We start from the raw sequence: 18,389 nt of genomic DNA, 5'->3' as shown, positions 1-18,389 counted from the left end.
GCTCTCTACTCGTCAATGTCCATCCATCCCGATGTATGCGTTGTCAATGTTGAAGGTCTCGAAGGAGTCCAAGCCGCGGTTGATGGCCCATTACGCACTGTAATTCGGCGATTCGTATCCATCGGTAGCCATACCTGGGCTCACGATTTTGACTGCCCTTTGGTGCTTATCATTTGTGTTGATCAAGGCCAGAAGCCTCCAGAGTCGATCGATCACCTTTCCTTGCTCGAGGCCGAGACGAGCGGAGCATGTGCTTGATCGCTTGTATATCTACTACGGAAGCAGAATATTCCCTAACCTATTAGTCCTTTCAAGTACTTCTCCGAACCATGAGCGGCATGAATATGATGGTGCGGGAATGCAAGGCATGCACACCAGACCCTCGGCTTGGCTCCATCTGTTATTGTCTTTACAGCAGGGCAACTTCAGTCCTGCAGGAAGAGCATCTTGGATGGCACGGACGCCCTGGGTTGCATGATCAGAGATCAGCTTGCCCGAGTTGAAAGTTACCTTGGATACGTCGTTGGGTGGTGCGGTGCCCGCCGGCGCACCATTTGAGACTGAGCGCCCGATTCATTCTTATTTCCGTTTCGTCATCGACTTGGGTCCATTGGTGATTTTGAGTCCCAGTCCGGTTCAGGCTACAATCTTGTTGGTCAGGGTTGCCTTGTACGAGAGGTCGATGGGGCGGTTCCTTTTTGATACATGAGAACCAGGGATAAATTGAGGGGAATCATGTTGGTAGGCTCGACCCAGCACCACCTGGCCTCACATATGCAAGCATCCAACGGTAGGTATTTTAGGACTACATCATGATAGTCTCCTTACTCGAACGAGGCTAAACTCCCGTTCCGCAGTCAGCCCAACCAGTGAGTCCAACCCAGTTGTTATCTATCACTCGTTCGATCTTGTGCCGGTGCCGCCTAAGCCAAGGGGGCGGGACAGACTCCATTGCCTCATCTGATTAGCAGCCTCATGAGGAATCATATACACTGGATGGATGGCCCTCAGGTTTGCACCACTTTCGAATACACTGTTCGCATCCCCTTCACTCGGTATTGCTGCTTTCGTAGCATTCCATGAGAAGGCGGATGAGAATGGTTCAGACAGACCTTCATCGCTGTAACTATGTCGATGCTCGACAGTGCTGACGCCGATCAGAGTGTAGCAGGTGTGATAAGAATCTGGACGTCTGGCAGATTATCAGTAAAGACGATATCAAGAGTGAAAGAGCTTACTTGGATGGCTTGTCCCTGAGACCGCCCTGTTTGGCTTGACAGCAAGACAATATGTATCTGGCCAAGCCCTCGCTACTGTACAGGTTTTTCCTGATGACTGTATTTGGCGTAAGATTGTTGTCACTAGGGCCACTCAGCGCAGCTTGAACTAGAGGCCAGCATCCTCCAAGCCAGCCGCTGTAGCAGCCGTCCACAAGTTTGTTGGTTCGACCGGCAAGGCCTCCTTCAGGACCGTACTGCCGTGCAGAGAGCCACCAAATCAGAGAGTCCATGTCGAGATACTTCGATATCGCCTTGTGGGGTGCGTCATATAGGCATAAGCACGCAACAACGCAGAATGCATACGCTCCATGCGCCTCATTTCCTGGTGAACTTCCAATTCCCCCCTCGTAAGTTTGGCACCTTGAAAGGTATTCACCCAAACCATCAAAGAATGTCTCAAACCCAGCTTCTCGGGCAGGAGAATCTTGAGGGAGTGTAAGAGGAAGGTTGAGAAGTGAGATGGCGACCAAGGCACAATACGCGCCACGTACATCTTCTTCACCACCTTCCGTAACTCGGAATCCCCCATCACGCTGCTTCAGCCTGCCAAGCCAGTGCCACATAGCTTCGCGGTCGATGAGGGTGTATGCCTCTTCTCCTCCCACCAGAGCAAGACTGAGTAGAGCAGCATATGTTCCGGCGAGGTGGGACAAGTGACCGTAGCCTCCTCCGAAACCTCCACCCTTATTTTGAGCCGTGTAGAAAGTTTTAATGACCCTAGGGCAAGATTAGTCAGCTATCCGATGGTTGTCCAAACACCAACATCTACATAGTGGCTATCTGGTGGTGAATCACGCCAGAGAGGGATGTTACCTTGATCTGAAAGACAATATATCTTCTCCCATCATATAAAGCGCAGACAAAGCCCAGTAGACCATCCATGGCCGGCTGGCATCTATGCCTACAAAAGGTGCAGGAAATTCTTCAAGATTTTCGTGAAGAAAGTCGATATGATCCTCTCGTTCGAGTGAAGGTATACCGAATTCATTGAAATCAAAAGAGCTGCGGTTGGGATCTGCGAGTGCTCTGAGTAGAGGAAGGCATTCCTTCAAGGTGGCTTCTTGTAGCCTCGATGTCTCAGTCTCGAGATGGTCCACGAGCGCTGGCGGCTCACGAAAGTGAGAGGGTATTGAGGACAAGAGGTTATCAGAGTCTGTCATTATCATGTAAAGAATGAACCACGCGTTCGCTGTCAAGATGCAGAGACTGCAGCTATGATGGAGCGAAATATGGGTCGAACCGTCTTTCCATCCTCTTCGTCGAGCGGTTGATTTGGAAGTCAAAGGTTGTTGGTATCGTTCCCAAATTCCTGACGACCAATAGAAGAGTAATTTGACACCACTTTCAACCACTGTCTCTCCTCGGTTTAATCTTGGTCTCGCGATAGTGGTTAGGCGCGTTACTCTGTGGTGGAGGAGACTGACGGTCGTCAATATGGATGTTCAGCCATCAACGGGGCAAAACCCCCTTCCAGAAGAAGTGGTTGATGTGGCTGCCTTAAGCGACAGGTGAAATTACGTCATAGAAACATGGTAATGTAAGTTTGATCACCTCTCGGTCACCAGATGCTTCCTGGCACCTTGATCCTCCCATCAACCAAGATGTAGCAGGACATGCATCTGGATACTTCCTTTGAAGAGGCTCGGCTCTGCATAGTGTGTTAGAAGTGTACATGAATCTTGCACTTTCTTGCGCCCGCAAAGGAAATGCCTGCGTGGTTGACCTGGAGAGCAACTATTGGTTATCATAAAGCTTCAGAAAGTAGCTCGGAGATCTTGCACTTCTTGTCAAGCTGGTAAACGCGCTACGCTAAAGGAACAGTCCTTTCAACGAGTGGGTTCGAGCTCATCCTCAACCAATGCCTATAGTCCGAGGTCGAGAAACTCTTTGGAAAGTGGACAACACCCAGTCTTCCACCATCACCGACAGGGGAGTGGGCAAGCAAGAGTTCGATGGCAATTAGAGGGATTGAATGGCCAACAACTCATCAGTCCTTGCCAAAGGTAGGTTATGAACACGGCCACTATGGAATGGAGCAGTGGTATCCACCAGGAATCGACCCATGCCTCACCAGTGCCATGCGGCCCCAAGTCAGGAAGTACGAACGAATACCAGTTGAAGCTCGCCCTACCGAATTCTTCCTTTGTCTCACGGACGAATACGTGGAGCATGCAGTCAACATGGCTTATTGGACTTATAGTGCTTTGTGTATCTAGGCAGTTCCAAACCACCTATCTGGGTTATGGCAAGGCAATATTTACTGCATCAGGACCTACTGGGTTTCCTGGCACGGGCGCACAAACATACCTACCCATAAAACAGAAGGGGAAAATTAAGTAGTACTAGCCCCGCCTACCTCTTAGGATAAGTGTCCGAAAACCAGTATTAAAGTTGGAATCTGGAAAGAAAGTCGTAGGGTTCATGTCCAGCTTGCGTGGCAGCCTGTCATCGGCGGTCACCTCGTCGATTGAGCCCCCAAGCCTACACAAATGAAGCTGACGGCGTCCAAGGCCAGCTAGATCTATTGGCTCATCCTTTTGACAGCCTTCTTGATAGTTTTGATCAGAATAATGGGTGTAGCAACATGGGTGTCAGGGCCCTGGACTGAGTTGTTCACCAACCCAGAGCTATACACAAATAAGTCACCGGCTGCAAGCATGAAGTTGGCCACCCTCTTTAAGCTTCCCCCACATTTCCTTCGCAACCATCAAGGCTGGGGTGGTTGGCCTGAGTAATTGGGATTCAATACCAAGTTTCTTGCTCAAAGGGTACCAAACGATGGCTAGGAGTGAGGAGGCTTGATGTTGAACCCGAGTCAGTCAAAAGCGGTCTAGACGCGTTAATGTAGAATCTCGACTCGTGTCTCTACCTCAAATCCCTCTTCACCAGGCCAAGAAGCAAGTGTTGATGGTGACCACCCAAGGTCCATACTCACCTCTGACTAGCGGACATCACTGAGAGTTCAGATCGTCGACATCCTGCTGGAAAGGGTGCTGTGAGTACGGAGTACTCGATCATATGTACCACTTCTGAGGTGTAACGACCGGCCCAACTCAAACTGAAATGTACAGTATGTATCTCGCATAGCGAGAATGTGTTACAGGCGTTGCCTATGAAACAGTAGCTTGTGACTGACCTCTGATCAAGGGTATTCTCATGGTGGAATATGCACATCAATGCACCTCCTGAGATCTGAATCTTAAATTATCATTCCCTTGCCGTCCAGCAAGGGCCCGTAACATAGCAGGTCCATAATTTTCCTTGACGGATTCTTCACCGCTCTTCATCAGGCGTCGCTCGAGAGCGTCGCGATAGCCTCAGCTGTGTCAGAAATTACATCAACATAAGTGACCCCGTGGCAACCTTGTATTGCTGTCGAGTGTTTCGATAAGTCCAGTAACAATGTCGAGGTTGTTGTTCCGTCTGCGTAGCCATCGATAGGAATGAATCACACATAGGCGGGGGGCGCAGTGAGCGTTATCTGGGTTTACAGTACTTCATAGACAAACAGCAGATACGAGGTAAGGACTTACCCAAGTGGAACTAGTTGTAAGCACCAAGAGGATTACCTGCATAAGGGCATGCTTGTTGAATATTCCCGTCTCGCGAGTGGTGGCGATGGATGGCGAAAGATCCTGGGCCAACTAACCCTGGAATCCTGGATGTATTCTCCGTATTTTGACTGGCTTGAAAGGTCAAACATCCTGACGGCTCGCACAATGATTTGACCTGCTGTGCCTCTGGAGCGAAGCCATGAAAAGTCGTGCTGAATGGTGCAGGGTGGCACAGAGCGGGAGTGGTAGTGCCACCTGGGCGCGTCTTCCACTGCAAGGGCTGAGCCATCGAGAGAACCTTGGAAGTGAAGGGCGACCCCGAGAAAATGTTGGTGAGTCTGTAGGCGGAGTCACGCTGGATTTGTGATGGGCCTGATGGCTTAACAATAACCAGAACCCCTCCAAACTTTCGAGGTCTCTTTCTTTCGCAGCCTTTTCGCCCAGTTTCCTGCTCGGTGAAGCCCCGTACGGCATCGCTGTCCTTTCCGTTCTCGTCGAGTCCTCCACTTGAGATCAAAGTTGTGCCAGATTTGACGGTGCTAAATGGACTGACTATCCCAAAGAGAGCGCCTCCTAACTAAAACACAGTTGAATCCGCTCCGCCAAGCTGTGCGCCATCCGGCACCAGCATCCTTTACTATTATTGTTTGTGAGGGTGAAGAACCTCCACCGCCCAAAGCCTCCTTAGAGACTTTAACACCATTCCGAGGTTTGCCGAGAGACCGTCGGCCCCTCAGCGAAAAACCCCGGGCGGTCAGCTCTCTAGGAGTACAGCCACCTCTACGAGCAGGGCTACGAGTTGGCTAGGCCCCGGGCCTTCCTTCTTTGGACCGGCTCTAGCTGGAACGAGGCTTCAGGTTGTCACTACGAGTTCCCACTGCCAGTACGAGGCACTCCCTACCAAGGTCCAACACGCGTTTAATCCAGTGAGTGAGCGTGGTTGCAGAACTGTGTGATCCATTGTGCACAGCAAGCGAGCACCCAGTGACCACCAAAAACACCCGTCTCCTGTTAGCCATCTGCAGCTGGCCTCTGGAACCAATCAGTGGCTGGCAATACGACCAGGGCTTCAAGAAAAAGGCCAGACCTAATGCACTCTCGACAGGCTAGACGGTGATTTTCAACCAGCGAAAAAGCTGCAAAGGCCCTTTGTGAAGGGCCTTGATCTCCGAATCTCCGACCGACGTGACCAGCCCGCCAGAACCCACAAGACCGGCAGCGAGAGACAGCGAGAGACAGCTAGCATCAAGAGTCCACAGCCCACGCCCACACGCCCACGGTCACGGGAGCCAGGCCCCCTCTCGGCTGCCCGTTGGTCCCAGCACCATTGAAAGTCGCCATCTCCTGCCCACTTTTGTCCCCCGCCAATTCGACGATCCCCAAAACTTGCATGCGCTGCTCACCGCCTCTTTTCGCTCTCACTCCACCTCAAACCTGAGGCCCGCTCCTTCACCACCACTCCCACAACCTCCCACCGAGGCGGTCACTCTCTGTAAACTTTAGTCCTCCTCGCTGTGTCCTCCTCTTTCAGCTTCCTCCTTCCTGCTTCACCAGGCCAGCTCGACATCTTCCCTCGAGTCTGCTGCCTTCTGACAGGACAATTCATCCCACAAGGCTACCTATCTGACGACTCACCAAACATGGAGGGGAACATGGGCCTCACAGGCCCCGATCTGACCTACGATCTCGACTCCAGGAACTCAACCTTCTTCCGACATCAGCCATGGCCGATGGACCAGATTCCTACCCAACGCCAGGACCCGAGAAGAACGATTTCTCCCATCGAGACCAGCACTCATGGTCTCCGACAAACAACCATGGCCGAACATCCCATGATGGGTACCTGGCGGTTCGAACAGCAACCACAAACCCTCGATTTCCAGACCCAGCAGGCGGCATTCAACATGGCATATGACCCTCAGTTCCACAACCTCCAGTTACATCCCTCACAGCTGGCCATGATACCTGTATCCCAGCCTCCCATCTCGTCCGGTCTTCCTCTGGAACCCTCATATCTCTCCATGGAGCAGGGCATCGATGGCATGCCTCAGAATTGGCAAGACTTCCAGAGCGAGTTGATAAACTACACCACGACAGATTTTGGCCCGGCGGTGTCACCATACCAGCAATTGACGAGCTCGCCTACAGGATCACACCTCGAGGTACTATCACAGCCCAGCTCCTGTGACGAAAACACCTGGACCCTGGTTGATCACCGAACCTCATTCGAGTCCTACGAACCACATTTCTTCGTCGACCCCAACCAGACTGTTCACAACCGAACACTATCCGAGTCCTCATACTCAGACCTCGAGACCCACGGAAATAGTGCATTCATGTCCAACCTCGACATCAGCCCTGGCCAAGCTGTCTATTCGCCGACAAGCTTATCAGATAGTGACTATGAATGTTCCGGTCACGTCCACGGTCATCGGCTGTCTATCGACCTTGGCTCCGCGTCCATGAGTGTGAACCCTTCGGCTCTCGTCAGGCCTATCCCCATTCCTCCCGCCAGATCATCAGCTCCCTCTATCCGATCCCCTAGCTCTCAAGGCTCTGCAGGATCACCCGGTCGAAAATCATCGCGAAAAAGCCCTATTGCTGCCAAGTCGACCGACAAGGTGATGAAGAAGACCCCGCCAACAGGCAAGGTCGAAGGAGAGAAACGTGTAGGACGCAGAAAGGGTCCTCTCCGGCCGGAGCAGCGCAAGCAAGCCAGTGAGATTCGGAAACTTCGAGCTTGCTTACGTTGCAAGTTCCTGAAAAAGACTTGTGACAAGGGTGAGCCATGTGCAGGGTGTCAACCCTCTCATGCCCGGTTGTGGCAAGTACCATGTACTCGCATCGACATCAAGGAGATCGGATATTTCTTGAAAGACTGGAAGTTCGACTACGAGAGACACATCTCACTGGGCTTCTCGGTTGGGAATATCAAGGGATTTTCCGACACTGAGGAGACCTTGTTCATCACTCACGGATATGGCCACATGCTGCCTGTCACTGCCCGCGAGGTTTACGTCCGGGATGATTCCTGTCTCAAGATGGACTGGATAGAAGCCAACAATGCGGCGCCAGAAGGCTACGAGGTGTCTACCGCCAAACTGTCCGCTGGTATGGAAGGAATCTCGACCACTATGCTGAGTGATTACCTGGACCGACACATCGATGGCACCGGAACGTTTGAGAAGTTTGTTGACGACTACTTTGAGGGCACTCCATTCCTCTCACAAATGCTGAAGACGGCATATCGGTTTTATTTCCGGACCGGATCCAAGATCATCAAAAAGGCTTTGAAGCTAATGCTTGCTTACAACCTGACACTCCACATCACCATGGTCGAAGGGGTGCCGGTGGAGAAAAACCTGGTCGGGAAAATCTCGGAAGAGACGTCCAAGTTTTTCGGCAAGACCATGGCTCCCGTGATGATCAACTTCCAGATCAAGTGCGCGATGGCCGACATGTGGCGTGAACTTCACAAAGACGTACTCGAGGAACTGTCGAGCCTGTACTCGAGCGTGTACAGCGGAGACAAGCTTAAGAATTGGCCGACCATCTTCATCCTTGCATCTGTGTTGTTGGCAGTTTGGGAATGCATGCAGTTCGATTGCCACTACCGCGTACCCGATGCTGTTGCGGTGGACAAATTCTGCAACGACATGGAGACCACTCCTGTGGGCGTTGTCGTTGGGCTCTTCCAAGCGATCTCGCAGAAGCTACCGTCCTTCCTCGAGTGGGACACAAGTAAGCACCATACTTTGCTCGGCTCGAACGCCGATGTATGCAGCGCCATGACTGAGGTGCGCGAACACGTTACGAGATATGGTCAGTGTTGATGACAACTTCGATGCTAGTCGATACTAACTGGGGCTACAGAAAATTACCTGCGCGGACGACCAAATGCCAAGTTTGAACGCAAGGACTTTGATTCCTTGTCGAATAAGTTTTTGGCCAAATTGGTCATTCGAGCCAACTGAGCGAGTGCATTTGAAATGCGTGACGAGAACTTGGACAGCAGATTTAACGCTCATTTGACGTTTTCACGATAGCACGCCCTGCTTTTGATTCTTGACGAGATCCGAATGGACGAATGATGAATCTCTACGGCTTTACGACTATACATCGTTTTTTGCATGAAACCTACTAGTGGTGAATTCTTACGTTTTCCCTTTGTCTTGAGATTGCAGCCAGCATGAAAGTGCATTATATATGGAGGTGGAGAGACTGAATGGGAAGGGAAGGCAGGGACGGGGCAAGGCAAGGGAGCAGGAGGGCATGTGCGAGCGCGGCGCATCGGAAGCGGGCGATAAAGGAAGCATTTGGATTTAGAGCGCAACCCCCAAGCTCGGAGACCGGCCGTTCTGCCATTTCATGTCTTGAGCTTGATGTGGGAATTGGGTGGCTCTGAGTGAGTGAAAATCGATTCCATCTTCGACTCGAACAAGCAACGGGGCACATAGAGCATATGTAAAAGAAGACGAATGTCTCACGGCATCTGTCAGATCAACCTCATGGGCTGTACCTTGGGATCATTGTTGACCTAGCCGGTGTAAGAGGTAGTCGGTTGACTGTTGAGAAATGAAATGGGATCAGGCTGGTGTGATTCATTCTTCCCCCGTGTGGATACAAGCCACCATGGCCGGTCACAAGTCGAGTCTCATGACAATACAATGATGTAACTACTTGGTACTCGCTACTTCTCTGGAAGGACTTAGCTCTTGAAAATTGAAAAAAAGAACTTCATTCTGCTCCATTACCGAGCACTTCAGACAGACCGAGCCGCCTATTGATCTATCCGAACTTGGGCCACAAGCGAGGGATTTTGTTGAGACTTTGAAAGAGAGTGGCTTGCTGGAAATGATTACCTGACTGTGCACATGTACTGTATTTTGTTTTTGCTTTTCTCTCCTGCTACATGTCCGGTTGCAGAGCTCGCGAAGAAGGACTTCACAATATCGTGGATCAAGTTGTAGTGTACCATGTGTTATGAGTACTCCGTATGAACTGTACCGTAGTCATCTCCGGAGCTCAGATCTGCAGCCATCGACGATTGGGTTTTCAGGACTGATATCTCTTTGTTTGGCCTTCACTCTGACGCATGTCCTGACTTTGTAGGTAAATCTGGACTCGGTGTTCCGCCACTGCTGCCCTGATTATTCGGGTGGACTCTCGCCTTGCAGACAAGCCCAACGGAGGTGCCAACGGCTGGAAATTCCCCGAAGCAATCGAGCCTGATTCCTGGTGCAACTGGTGCAGCCTCGAGCTGGGTTTCCAAGTCTGATCTGAACCTTGACTTTCCTCTGCCCCATCCCACAGTAGATGGTTTACTCGTCTTGTAGCACCGTATTTCAAGCTTACGACACGCCGACTCGCACCGTCTCTTATTGGAAGAGCAAGCCCTACAATCACCACCTCAGAAGCAGAGTCAAAGCAGGGTGTGTTACAATTGTCCACCTCCTCGGCCCACCTCGCTCGAGTCCTTTGGTGTTTGTCCGCTGCTGCGTTGCGGATCCATTAGGCAGGAACCAGACACCGAATAAGCCCAACACCTGCAGCTGTAACGGGAGCGGAGCCATAGGCGACCTGCGACTTGCTACGGAGGACAAAGGAAGCTCGTTCCATCATTATACATTCGTAACGGTGTCTTCCACTCGCGGAAGAAGCCCCTCGGCACCTACCTACACCACTACGTATTACTTGTCCTCAGCACCTAATCAGCATTCTTCCTTCTTGGGTGTCCCGGGACCTCATCCGATCGGTCGTCCTTATTCAGCAACCACATGTTGATACCAAGTTTTCTTCTGGACCGTCAGACTCAGGCCCACAACTTCGCGATATTGCTGTCACTTGTGTAGTTGAATGGTCTTGACGCCGTCATTCCGGGGTCGACAAACTGCCTGTTTGTCTCGCTGCTTCACGTTCTTCGTGTTTTTTCACCGTCACCCACGTGGCCCACGTCACACCTTGTTCTAGGAACAAAGCCAATCTCTGCGCCCTCTGAACATCCTGTGTAGACGCTGCCGAGCACTTCGACATCCCTAGATCCAAGGCAATTTCCAACAGCCCTCATCTGCACGCATCTGTCGATATGCCATCTGTGACTTCAGAGCCACCGAAGGTCGAGTCGCGGCTGCTGCTGGTATCCAATCGACTCCCCATCACCATCAAACGATCTCCAGATGGCAAATACGACTATTCCATGTCATCAGGAGGACTAGTGACTGGCCTCAGCGGTTTATCAAAGACAACCACCTTCCAGTGGTATGGGTGGCCAGGACTCGAGATTCCTGAGAACGAGATCGACGATGTTACAACGAAACTGAAGGATGAATTCAACGCCGTCCCAGTTTTCATGGCGGATGAGTTGGCTGATCGACATTACAACGGCTTTTCAAGTAAGTCAGCGCTGTATCGCTATCAGTGGTATGGCACAATCTGCTAACTCAAAAACCAGACTCCATTATGTGGCCATTGTTCCATTATCACCCAGGCGAGATCACCTTTGACGAGTCAGCATGGAAAGCCTACGAGGAAGCCAACCGCCTCTTTGCTCGTGTGATTGCTGATGAAGTCCAAGATGGTGACCTTGTATGGGTTCACGACTATCATTTGATGCTCCTACCCCAGATGCTCCGACAAGAAATTGGCACCTCAAAGTCCAACGTCAAGATCGGCTTCTTCTTACATACGCCCTTCCCCTCCAGTGAGATCTACCGTATCTTGCCTGTCCGAAACGAGATCCTCCTAGGAGTTCTCCACTGCGACCTGATTGGCTTTCATACCTATGACTACGCACGACACTTTCTGAGCAGTTGTTCTCGAATCCTGGGCTATTCTACAACACCCAATGGGGTCGAGTTTGGAGGGAAGATAGTCACCGTCGGCGCCTTCCCAATTGGGATCGACCCGGACAAATTCACCGAGGGCCTGAAGAAAGAGAAGGTCCAGAAGCGAATAGCGGTCTTGGAGGAGAAATTTAAAGGGGTCAAGTTGATGGTCGGTGTCGATCGCCTTGACTACATCAAAGGCGTGCCACAAAAGCTACACGCTCTGGAGGTCTTCCTCACAGACCATCCAGAATGGATCGGGAAGGTAGTCCTTGTACAAGTGGCTGTGCCAAGCAGACAGGACGTTGAAGAGTATCAGAATCTTCGTGCTGTTGTCAATGAGCTCGTTGGACGCATCAACGGCAAATTCGGTAAGTCTTGCCATCTGGGCCATCTGAGTAGTGACCACTGACCTTTTTGAAGGTACCATTGAGTTCATGCCGATCCATTTCATGCACAAGTCCGTTAATTTCGATGAGTTGATCGCCTTGTACGCCGTCTCAGATGTCTGTCTAGTTTCTTCAACACGGGACGGCATGAATCTGGTTTCCTTCGAATACATCGCTAGTCAGGAGAAACGTAACGGAGTCCTCGTACTCTCCGAATTTGCCGGCGCTGCACAGAGCCTCAACGGTAGCATCCTTGTCAACCCATGGAACACAGAGGAATTGGCAGGCGCAATTCAAGAAGCCGTGACCATGAGCCCAGAGCACCGTGCTATCAACTACGCCAAGTTACATAAATACGTTTCAAAGTACACCAGGTGAGTCAATCCAATTGTGTGTGGTTGAGCAGGAGCTGACATGAAGTGAAAGTGCATTCTGGGGCCAATCATTCGTTGCAGAGCTGACGAGAATATCTGCACAAGGAGAGCGCAAGCTGAAATTACGTCGTGCCTCTTTGATCAAACAGCAGCCACCCACACTTCCTGAAACCCAGGAGCCGGACCTCGAGAAGTTGAGGCTGAATGACAGTAAAGAGGCGGGGGATGTGAAAGAACCAGAACGGGCTGAAAACCGTTCACAGACTTCGTGAGCGGCCCACTCACTCACTGCTTGGGCACGGTAGATGCTCTGTGCTCCCGGGTCATTGTGAGATGTGAGGCTCAATTCCCACCTCGCTTCATTTGGTCCGAATCCGAATAGCCGCGAGACCGCCACGGACAGCTCCCTGAACAAGTGTCTTGAACAAGCATGGAGGGACAGTTCTCACCATAACCGGTCTCAGCAGACACTGACTGGGAATTCTATTCTCGTGACTGGCCCGCATGTCGCTGGATGGTATGGTATGGTATGATATGGGCCACCGACCTTGATCGAGTCCTCGACTCAAGTCATGTTTAAATTAAATAGACTTTCTTCACCAGCAATGCATGCATATTTGCTTCTCCTATCCATACCACGAAAGCATAGCTAGTAGAATAACTTCTCCTTTGGACCATTCAAAGAAGGACGAGACACAAAATGGATTCGGTATATGTTACAGAGGGTACAGAAGGTATACGTATAAACTAGGTATCGATCCTTTCTCTTATCAAACACCACAATCCAGTCCGTCGCGAACCTCGGTGCCAAAGCCTCTTCATACACAACCCTAGAGCCATATCAAAGCGCCCTCATTGTTTTAGGTGCATGAATGCTTCCTCACTCCAACACCCACTACCACCGCCACGAGTGTGCCCCACCCCCCCGACTCGATTCAATTCTTGATCTGTGAGTAGTACATCTGTGCCTCTCGTCCCTTGCCCCGTCCCTCAAGTTTTCTCTGTTGAAGCATTCACGCGCCGACTGAAACCCAACCCTGGACCCGGACCCGGACCTGGACAATTCCTAAAGGAGAGCGGAGGGCGCACAGCAAACATAGACATGTAGCGGTAGTCACAGGCAGCCTCAGCGCGAGAGAGAGAGCCACTAAAGGAGGAGGGCCCGACGAAGGGTATGGTTCCTAAACAGCGGCGGCGGATGGGGCGCGAGGAGCGTCGGTGCGGCGGACGAGCTGATCGGCAATCTCAGTGATATCAGGAACGACCCTGGCCCAGAGCCTGTCGGCCATTGTGCGACCAAACGGCGTCAGGACGTCGACCACGGTGGAGTTGACCTTCCCTTTCACATCCACGGCCCGTCCTTTCTCAAGCCGGTCCTTCACGATGCTGGGCGGGAACCCAGCCACATAGGACACGACGTCACCCTCGACCAGCAGCTCGTCCGGATCGTGCACCAGCGCGTGCGATGCCCGCGTGTAGTGCTTTTGCAGATGCGCGTCCCACACCTGCACGTTGCGGCTCACGCGGACGGTCTTGCGCATTGTCCCCGTCCGTGTCACGGTGCCGACCAGCTTGGAGCTCTTCTCGACGAATGCTTTGTCCTCGCCTTTCCATGCTCGGTATCTGTAGTCGGCGGAATCGGGCTGTAGGTTCTTGGGGTGATGGTCCTCCATTCTCCTGCGCTTGGATCCGAGAGCCTCTCCTCGCCGTTGGAGGGCTGTGTGGCTTCTGTCCTGGAGCGGTGCCGCTGTTGCGGTTGTGGTTTCTGCACTGGCACCTTGCTGCTGGGAAGAAGATATCATTGGTGCCTCTTCTTCGGTCTTCGCTTGCGAGGCGCCGGTGGAGGTCGCGGGATGAGAGGCATGTTCGGCCGTTTCGTTGCTGCTGGGCCGGAGTCTTTCTTCGCCCGGATTGTTCCACGCGGCACTGCTTGTCGAGAAGACGCGCGTGCGACGCTCAAGTGCCGCCTGCCTCTGGCATCGGCGTAGTTGTCGTTCCGTGCTGAATGGAGCTCTTGTGGTTGACGCAGCTGATGATCGAAGGACTACTGTGCGTGTTGATTGGGCTCGACAAGCACGCAGGAAGCTGGGTGCTGAAGAGGAATTCATCCTGAGTAAATCCGGTTGTTGAGGGAGACGATAGTAAGATCTGCCTTGAGCTGCTAGATTACAATCAGTGGTTGTCGAGTGAGTGCTCAAGCTGTTTCGGTCTCAAGAAAATGTGAAGTTCGACTTGAGGTGCAGCTAGCGATTCTCCAAAAATCATCGGGCGATTTAAGTGAGCGGCAAAACTCCACCCGACCGATTGTTATGTATTATCCGCATGCTACAGCTTAAGGCCCCTGATTGCCCAGCAGCCTTGAACTCGAATACAGTATGAGTGCGGAGTACAGAATCACTACAAGTGATTCCGAGACTATAACGCAATCGCTGCTCTTCGCTAGTTATTCATGGTATCTATTACTGAGGTTTCCCAACCGTGGCCTTTGCATTGAGTACCTATTCTACAGTGTGCTTTTTACCTCTCGGATTTGCATGGTTCCTTCTTACCGTTCAAATCGGTGTCTCTCTACCTCAGAACGCCATTGCTATTCCATGTATGAGATGTCATGCCACCTGGTTGTTGAGAATGATGCTCATGATGCCCACACATCCTTGCCCACGCCTTCTATCCAATGGCCCAGATCATTCACATTGCTGTCCCATTCCTTTAGTCGGAGCCGCATTCCCTCGATTTGACTGCGTTCGAGAACCTTGGGTTGAACCCAGTTGATCCGTGCAATTCCTGCCACCTGATCAATCTTTCCGCGCAGCAATCCTAGACTTAACGCCTTCATGATCAAATGCTCAATCTCATCCGGCTTGACATTGGTCTCTTGGCTGATGGTCTTGAAGGTCATGGCACGATCATGAGGTGGTCGCTTGAAGACCAATTCCGTCAGGGCGGCAAGGTTGATCTTCTGCCATAGGAAAGTTCGATGCGTACTGAGTGTCTCGTCTTTGCTTAGGCTGTTTGACATGCGATCAAACGCAGCTAGATCTCCGCGGTTGAAAGCAAAAAGGAGCTCTCGCAGCCAGGATTGTGAGTGCGGAGGCTTGAGGACGTCAAGGATAGGGTGTAAAAGCAATTCCCCAAAATTGTAGATCGAGTCGGAAACAAGGGCAGCGATGGCTAGGTCATAAGCTCGGTGTTGCTGCTCCATCGAAGATAGTTCGGATTCCTCTATACAAGCAAGGTAAAGGAGGGAATTTCGGTAGTATGCAGTGTAGTCGCCCTTGGCCTGGAAGTAGTCGGCATTGACCCGATAGAAGGCGGCATGGACGACATTCTCCACGAAGTCGAACTGTTCCAGTGTCTTCTGCGCCTTATCTAGTTGCTCCTTCGCCTTTGGCGCTTCGTCTAGTCTTAGATAGACGCTGGCGAGTTCTGTAATGGCATAAACATGCGCATCTTCAGAATCGGGCTGTTCTACTCGCGTAGCGAGGGTCTTGAGAAATTGACTTCTCTCCGAATCATCTAGAACAATCTCAGTGACAAGCAGCACATAAACAGAGCGGCTTAGCTTACCTTTGATCTGTGCGGAAGCACTCAAGGCGAGTTTGACAAGTTTGAGCTGGTTGATCTTGTCGGCGAAACTAATGATGAAAGTATTGTAGATGGGTAGTCTCTGGGCAGTGCTCTCAGGATTCTGGAAGTATTCGAGCAACTGATCAGTCAGCTGATGCCATAATTTCCGCTCCCACAGGTCTTCGAAGGTGAGGAAGATGTGTTGGAGATCCGCAGGTGCTTCGTCTCTCTGATCTGTAAGGAAATTGGAGATTGCTTCTGGATCATGTTGTTTTGCCATGGTGGGGGGGACGTTGCTTGGATGGTCAAGTTATTGCAAAGGCCTTTGTTCAAGGAGAAGTGCGAGACAGGCGGAGGAAGGAGAAGAAGGATGTGGTGTTGCACTTGAAGGGTTGGTGGTGAAAAGCGGTTTGTGATATTGGGAGTCACTGGAGTGACGCGCCTGCGCTCAGCCTGGCTGTAGTCGGTGGTCGGTGGTCGGTGGTCGTGCCTGCACCTCCAAAGAATTCAACACCCGAGTTCCAGTGCCAAGCCACGTACTGAGGAGCTTCTGCTCCCGCAACGTCGACTTCACTGACCTCCTCGCCGACAACAGATCAACTACCCTACGAAGCTTCTACAGGTCTACAGGCAAAGATTACACGGATCCCTTCGCCTGTGGAGGCTGCCGGGGAACTGCATTCACGATGCAGACCTGTCAACCCACCACCCTCGCTCTCCGAGCAGCACGAACTGCCCGACCAAAAACCTTTCAACGTCGAAGCCTCCAAGATATTGCTATTACAAGAACTGGAAAACCGATTATTCGGTCACAGGGAGGAAGGTCATCCTTGGGAGGTCACACAGCCACCGTTTTTGGCGCCAATGGTTTTCTCGGTCGATATATTGTTAATCGCCTTGCGAAGAGGGGGGTACAAGTCGTGATACCTTACCGAGATGATATGGGTAAACGACATCTCAAGGTCTCGGGCGACCTTGGGAGAATCAGCTTCATCGAATTCGACCTCCGCAATACCCAGTCTATTGAAGAGAGTGTTCGTCACTCTGACATGGTCTTCAACCTGATCGGTCGCGACTATCCCACCAAGAATTTTAGTCTTTCTGATGTCAATGTTGAGGGCGTTGAGAGGATTGCTGAAGCTGTCGCCAAGTACGACATTGATCGTTTCATCCATCTTTCTTCATATAACGCAGACATCAATTCCCCTTCCGAGTTCTACAGGACAAAGGTATACTTAGGCATAGTTCGTCGTTGAACAAGTGTTGACTAGTTCCCAGGCACGAGGAGAGCAGGTTGCAAGACAGCTGTTCCCCGAAACAACCATTGTCCGCCCAGCACCACTCTTTGGCTTCGAAGATAATCTGTTACATCGCCTGGCCGGTGTGACTAATTTCCTGACCTCCAACAACATGCAAGAACGATTCAATCCTGTCCATGTTAGTAGTTTAAGCATAGCCTTGACTCTCCTCTGACTTTTCTTCCAGGCTATCGATGTAGGTGAAGCTCTCGAGAAAATTGGTTATGACGACACAACTGCTGGAGAGACATTCGAGCTTTATGGCCCGACAAACTATAGCATGGCGGAAATCGCACAGATCGTCGATAAGGAGATTCTAAAGCACCGTCGCCACATTAACCTCCCAAAGAGCCTGTTGAAGCCGGTCCTCTTCTATCTCAACAAGGTGCTTTGGTGGCCCATCCTGTCAGCAGATCAAGTCGAGCGCGAATCTCTTGACCAAGTGATTGACAAGTCGGCGAAGACTTTTAAAGATCTTGGTATCCAGCCAGCAGAGCTAAGCGAACTGACGTATCACTACCTGCAGGATTATCGAAGCAGCAGTTACTACGATCTTCCCCCAGCTACGGCAAGGGAGAAGAGGGAGGCGAGGAAATATTTGCATGTTATCGATGATCAGTAAACTGTGTTTTTAGTGATCCAATTGCACTACAAGACATTCTCGAAGAATGCCTCTAAGACAACAGGCTAAAGATATAGGCCTGGCACTTGTACATATTCGCTATTGAGGAGGAAGGCTGCCGGACGGTGTTTCAGCGAAAGCTTTACCAACAAGAAAATAAAATTCCATCAAGACCACCTTCGATAAACCGAAACCTCGCCTAAAAGGGTTATTGTCTTGCATTGTATAATTCCGTTTTAGCCGTGAGATTTCTATATCTTTGCCCGTAGAAAGTCAAAAAAAAAGGAAGTCGGATGCTCGGTGGTGCCTACGTCAGGTTTGGGTCTACTCAGGTAGGTTCACCCGAGATCTTTTTGTGCTTAGACACACCATACACTGAGTCTACTGGTACAGCAATAACATATAGCTGAGGCTGTAGAGCTCAGCGAGGATACACAGGATCCACATAACATCACGTGATCGGAATCGGTCAGATTGATCA

At 51.2% G+C, this 18,389-nt stretch overlaps 6 protein-coding genes across 6 annotated transcripts; 3 read left to right on the top strand and 3 right to left on the bottom strand.

Moving 5' to 3' along the window:
- Positions 1–894: 894 nt before the first annotated feature.
- Positions 895–2,440, bottom strand: A1O9_10111 (protein farnesyltransferase subunit beta; the record flags this gene model as incomplete). Its single annotated transcript, XM_013400846.1, has 3 exons — positions 895–1,192; positions 1,239–1,997; positions 2,094–2,440. The coding sequence occupies 3 exons, from the start codon at positions 2,438–2,440 to the stop codon at positions 895–897; spliced, it is 1,404 nt and encodes a 467-aa protein (XP_013256300.1).
- Positions 2,441–6,474: 4,034 nt separating this feature from the next.
- On the top strand, positions 6,475–8,808 carry A1O9_10110 (uncharacterized protein; the record flags this gene model as incomplete). Its single annotated transcript, XM_013400845.1, has 2 exons — positions 6,475–8,656; positions 8,708–8,808. The coding sequence occupies 2 exons, from the start codon at positions 6,475–6,477 to the stop codon at positions 8,806–8,808; spliced, it is 2,283 nt and encodes a 760-aa protein (XP_013256299.1).
- A 2,111-nt stretch (positions 8,809–10,919) lies between these two features.
- On the top strand, positions 10,920–12,693 carry A1O9_10109 (alpha,alpha-trehalose-phosphate synthase [UDP-forming] 1; the record flags this gene model as incomplete). The annotated part of the gene is made up of 4 exons (XM_013400844.1): positions 10,920–11,226; positions 11,286–12,029; positions 12,082–12,421; positions 12,474–12,693. 4 exons carry the CDS (start codon positions 10,920–10,922, stop codon positions 12,691–12,693), a joined length of 1,611 nt encoding a protein of 536 aa, XP_013256298.1.
- Positions 12,694–13,602: 909 nt separating this feature from the next.
- On the bottom strand, positions 13,603–14,529 carry A1O9_10108 (uncharacterized protein; the record flags this gene model as incomplete). Its single annotated transcript, XM_013400843.1, has 1 exon — positions 13,603–14,529. The coding sequence occupies one exon, from the start codon at positions 14,527–14,529 to the stop codon at positions 13,603–13,605; it is 927 nt and encodes a 308-aa protein (XP_013256297.1).
- Positions 14,530–15,056: 527 nt separating this feature from the next.
- On the bottom strand, positions 15,057–16,268 carry A1O9_10107 (26S proteasome regulatory subunit N9; the record flags this gene model as incomplete). The annotated part of the gene is made up of 2 exons (XM_013400842.1): positions 15,057–15,937; positions 15,989–16,268. 2 exons carry the CDS (start codon positions 16,266–16,268, stop codon positions 15,057–15,059), a joined length of 1,161 nt encoding a protein of 386 aa, XP_013256296.1.
- Positions 16,269–16,674: 406 nt separating this feature from the next.
- Positions 16,675–17,908, top strand: A1O9_10106 (NADH-ubiquinone oxidoreductase 40 kDa subunit, mitochondrial; the record flags this gene model as incomplete). Its single annotated transcript, XM_013400841.1, has 3 exons — positions 16,675–17,217; positions 17,267–17,425; positions 17,474–17,908. 3 exons carry the CDS (start codon positions 16,675–16,677, stop codon positions 17,906–17,908), a joined length of 1,137 nt encoding a protein of 378 aa, XP_013256295.1.
- Between the last annotated feature and the right edge of the window lie 481 nt (positions 17,909–18,389).

This window comes from Exophiala aquamarina (genome assembly GCF_000709125.1).
Source record: "Exophiala aquamarina CBS 119918 chromosome Unknown aczIA-supercont1.12, whole genome shotgun sequence".
Classification (NCBI taxonomy): domain Eukaryota; kingdom Fungi; phylum Ascomycota; class Eurotiomycetes; order Chaetothyriales; family Herpotrichiellaceae; genus Exophiala; species Exophiala aquamarina.
The sequence above is the reverse complement of the archived record's forward strand: the minus strand, read 5'-3'. Positions and strand labels throughout refer to the sequence as shown.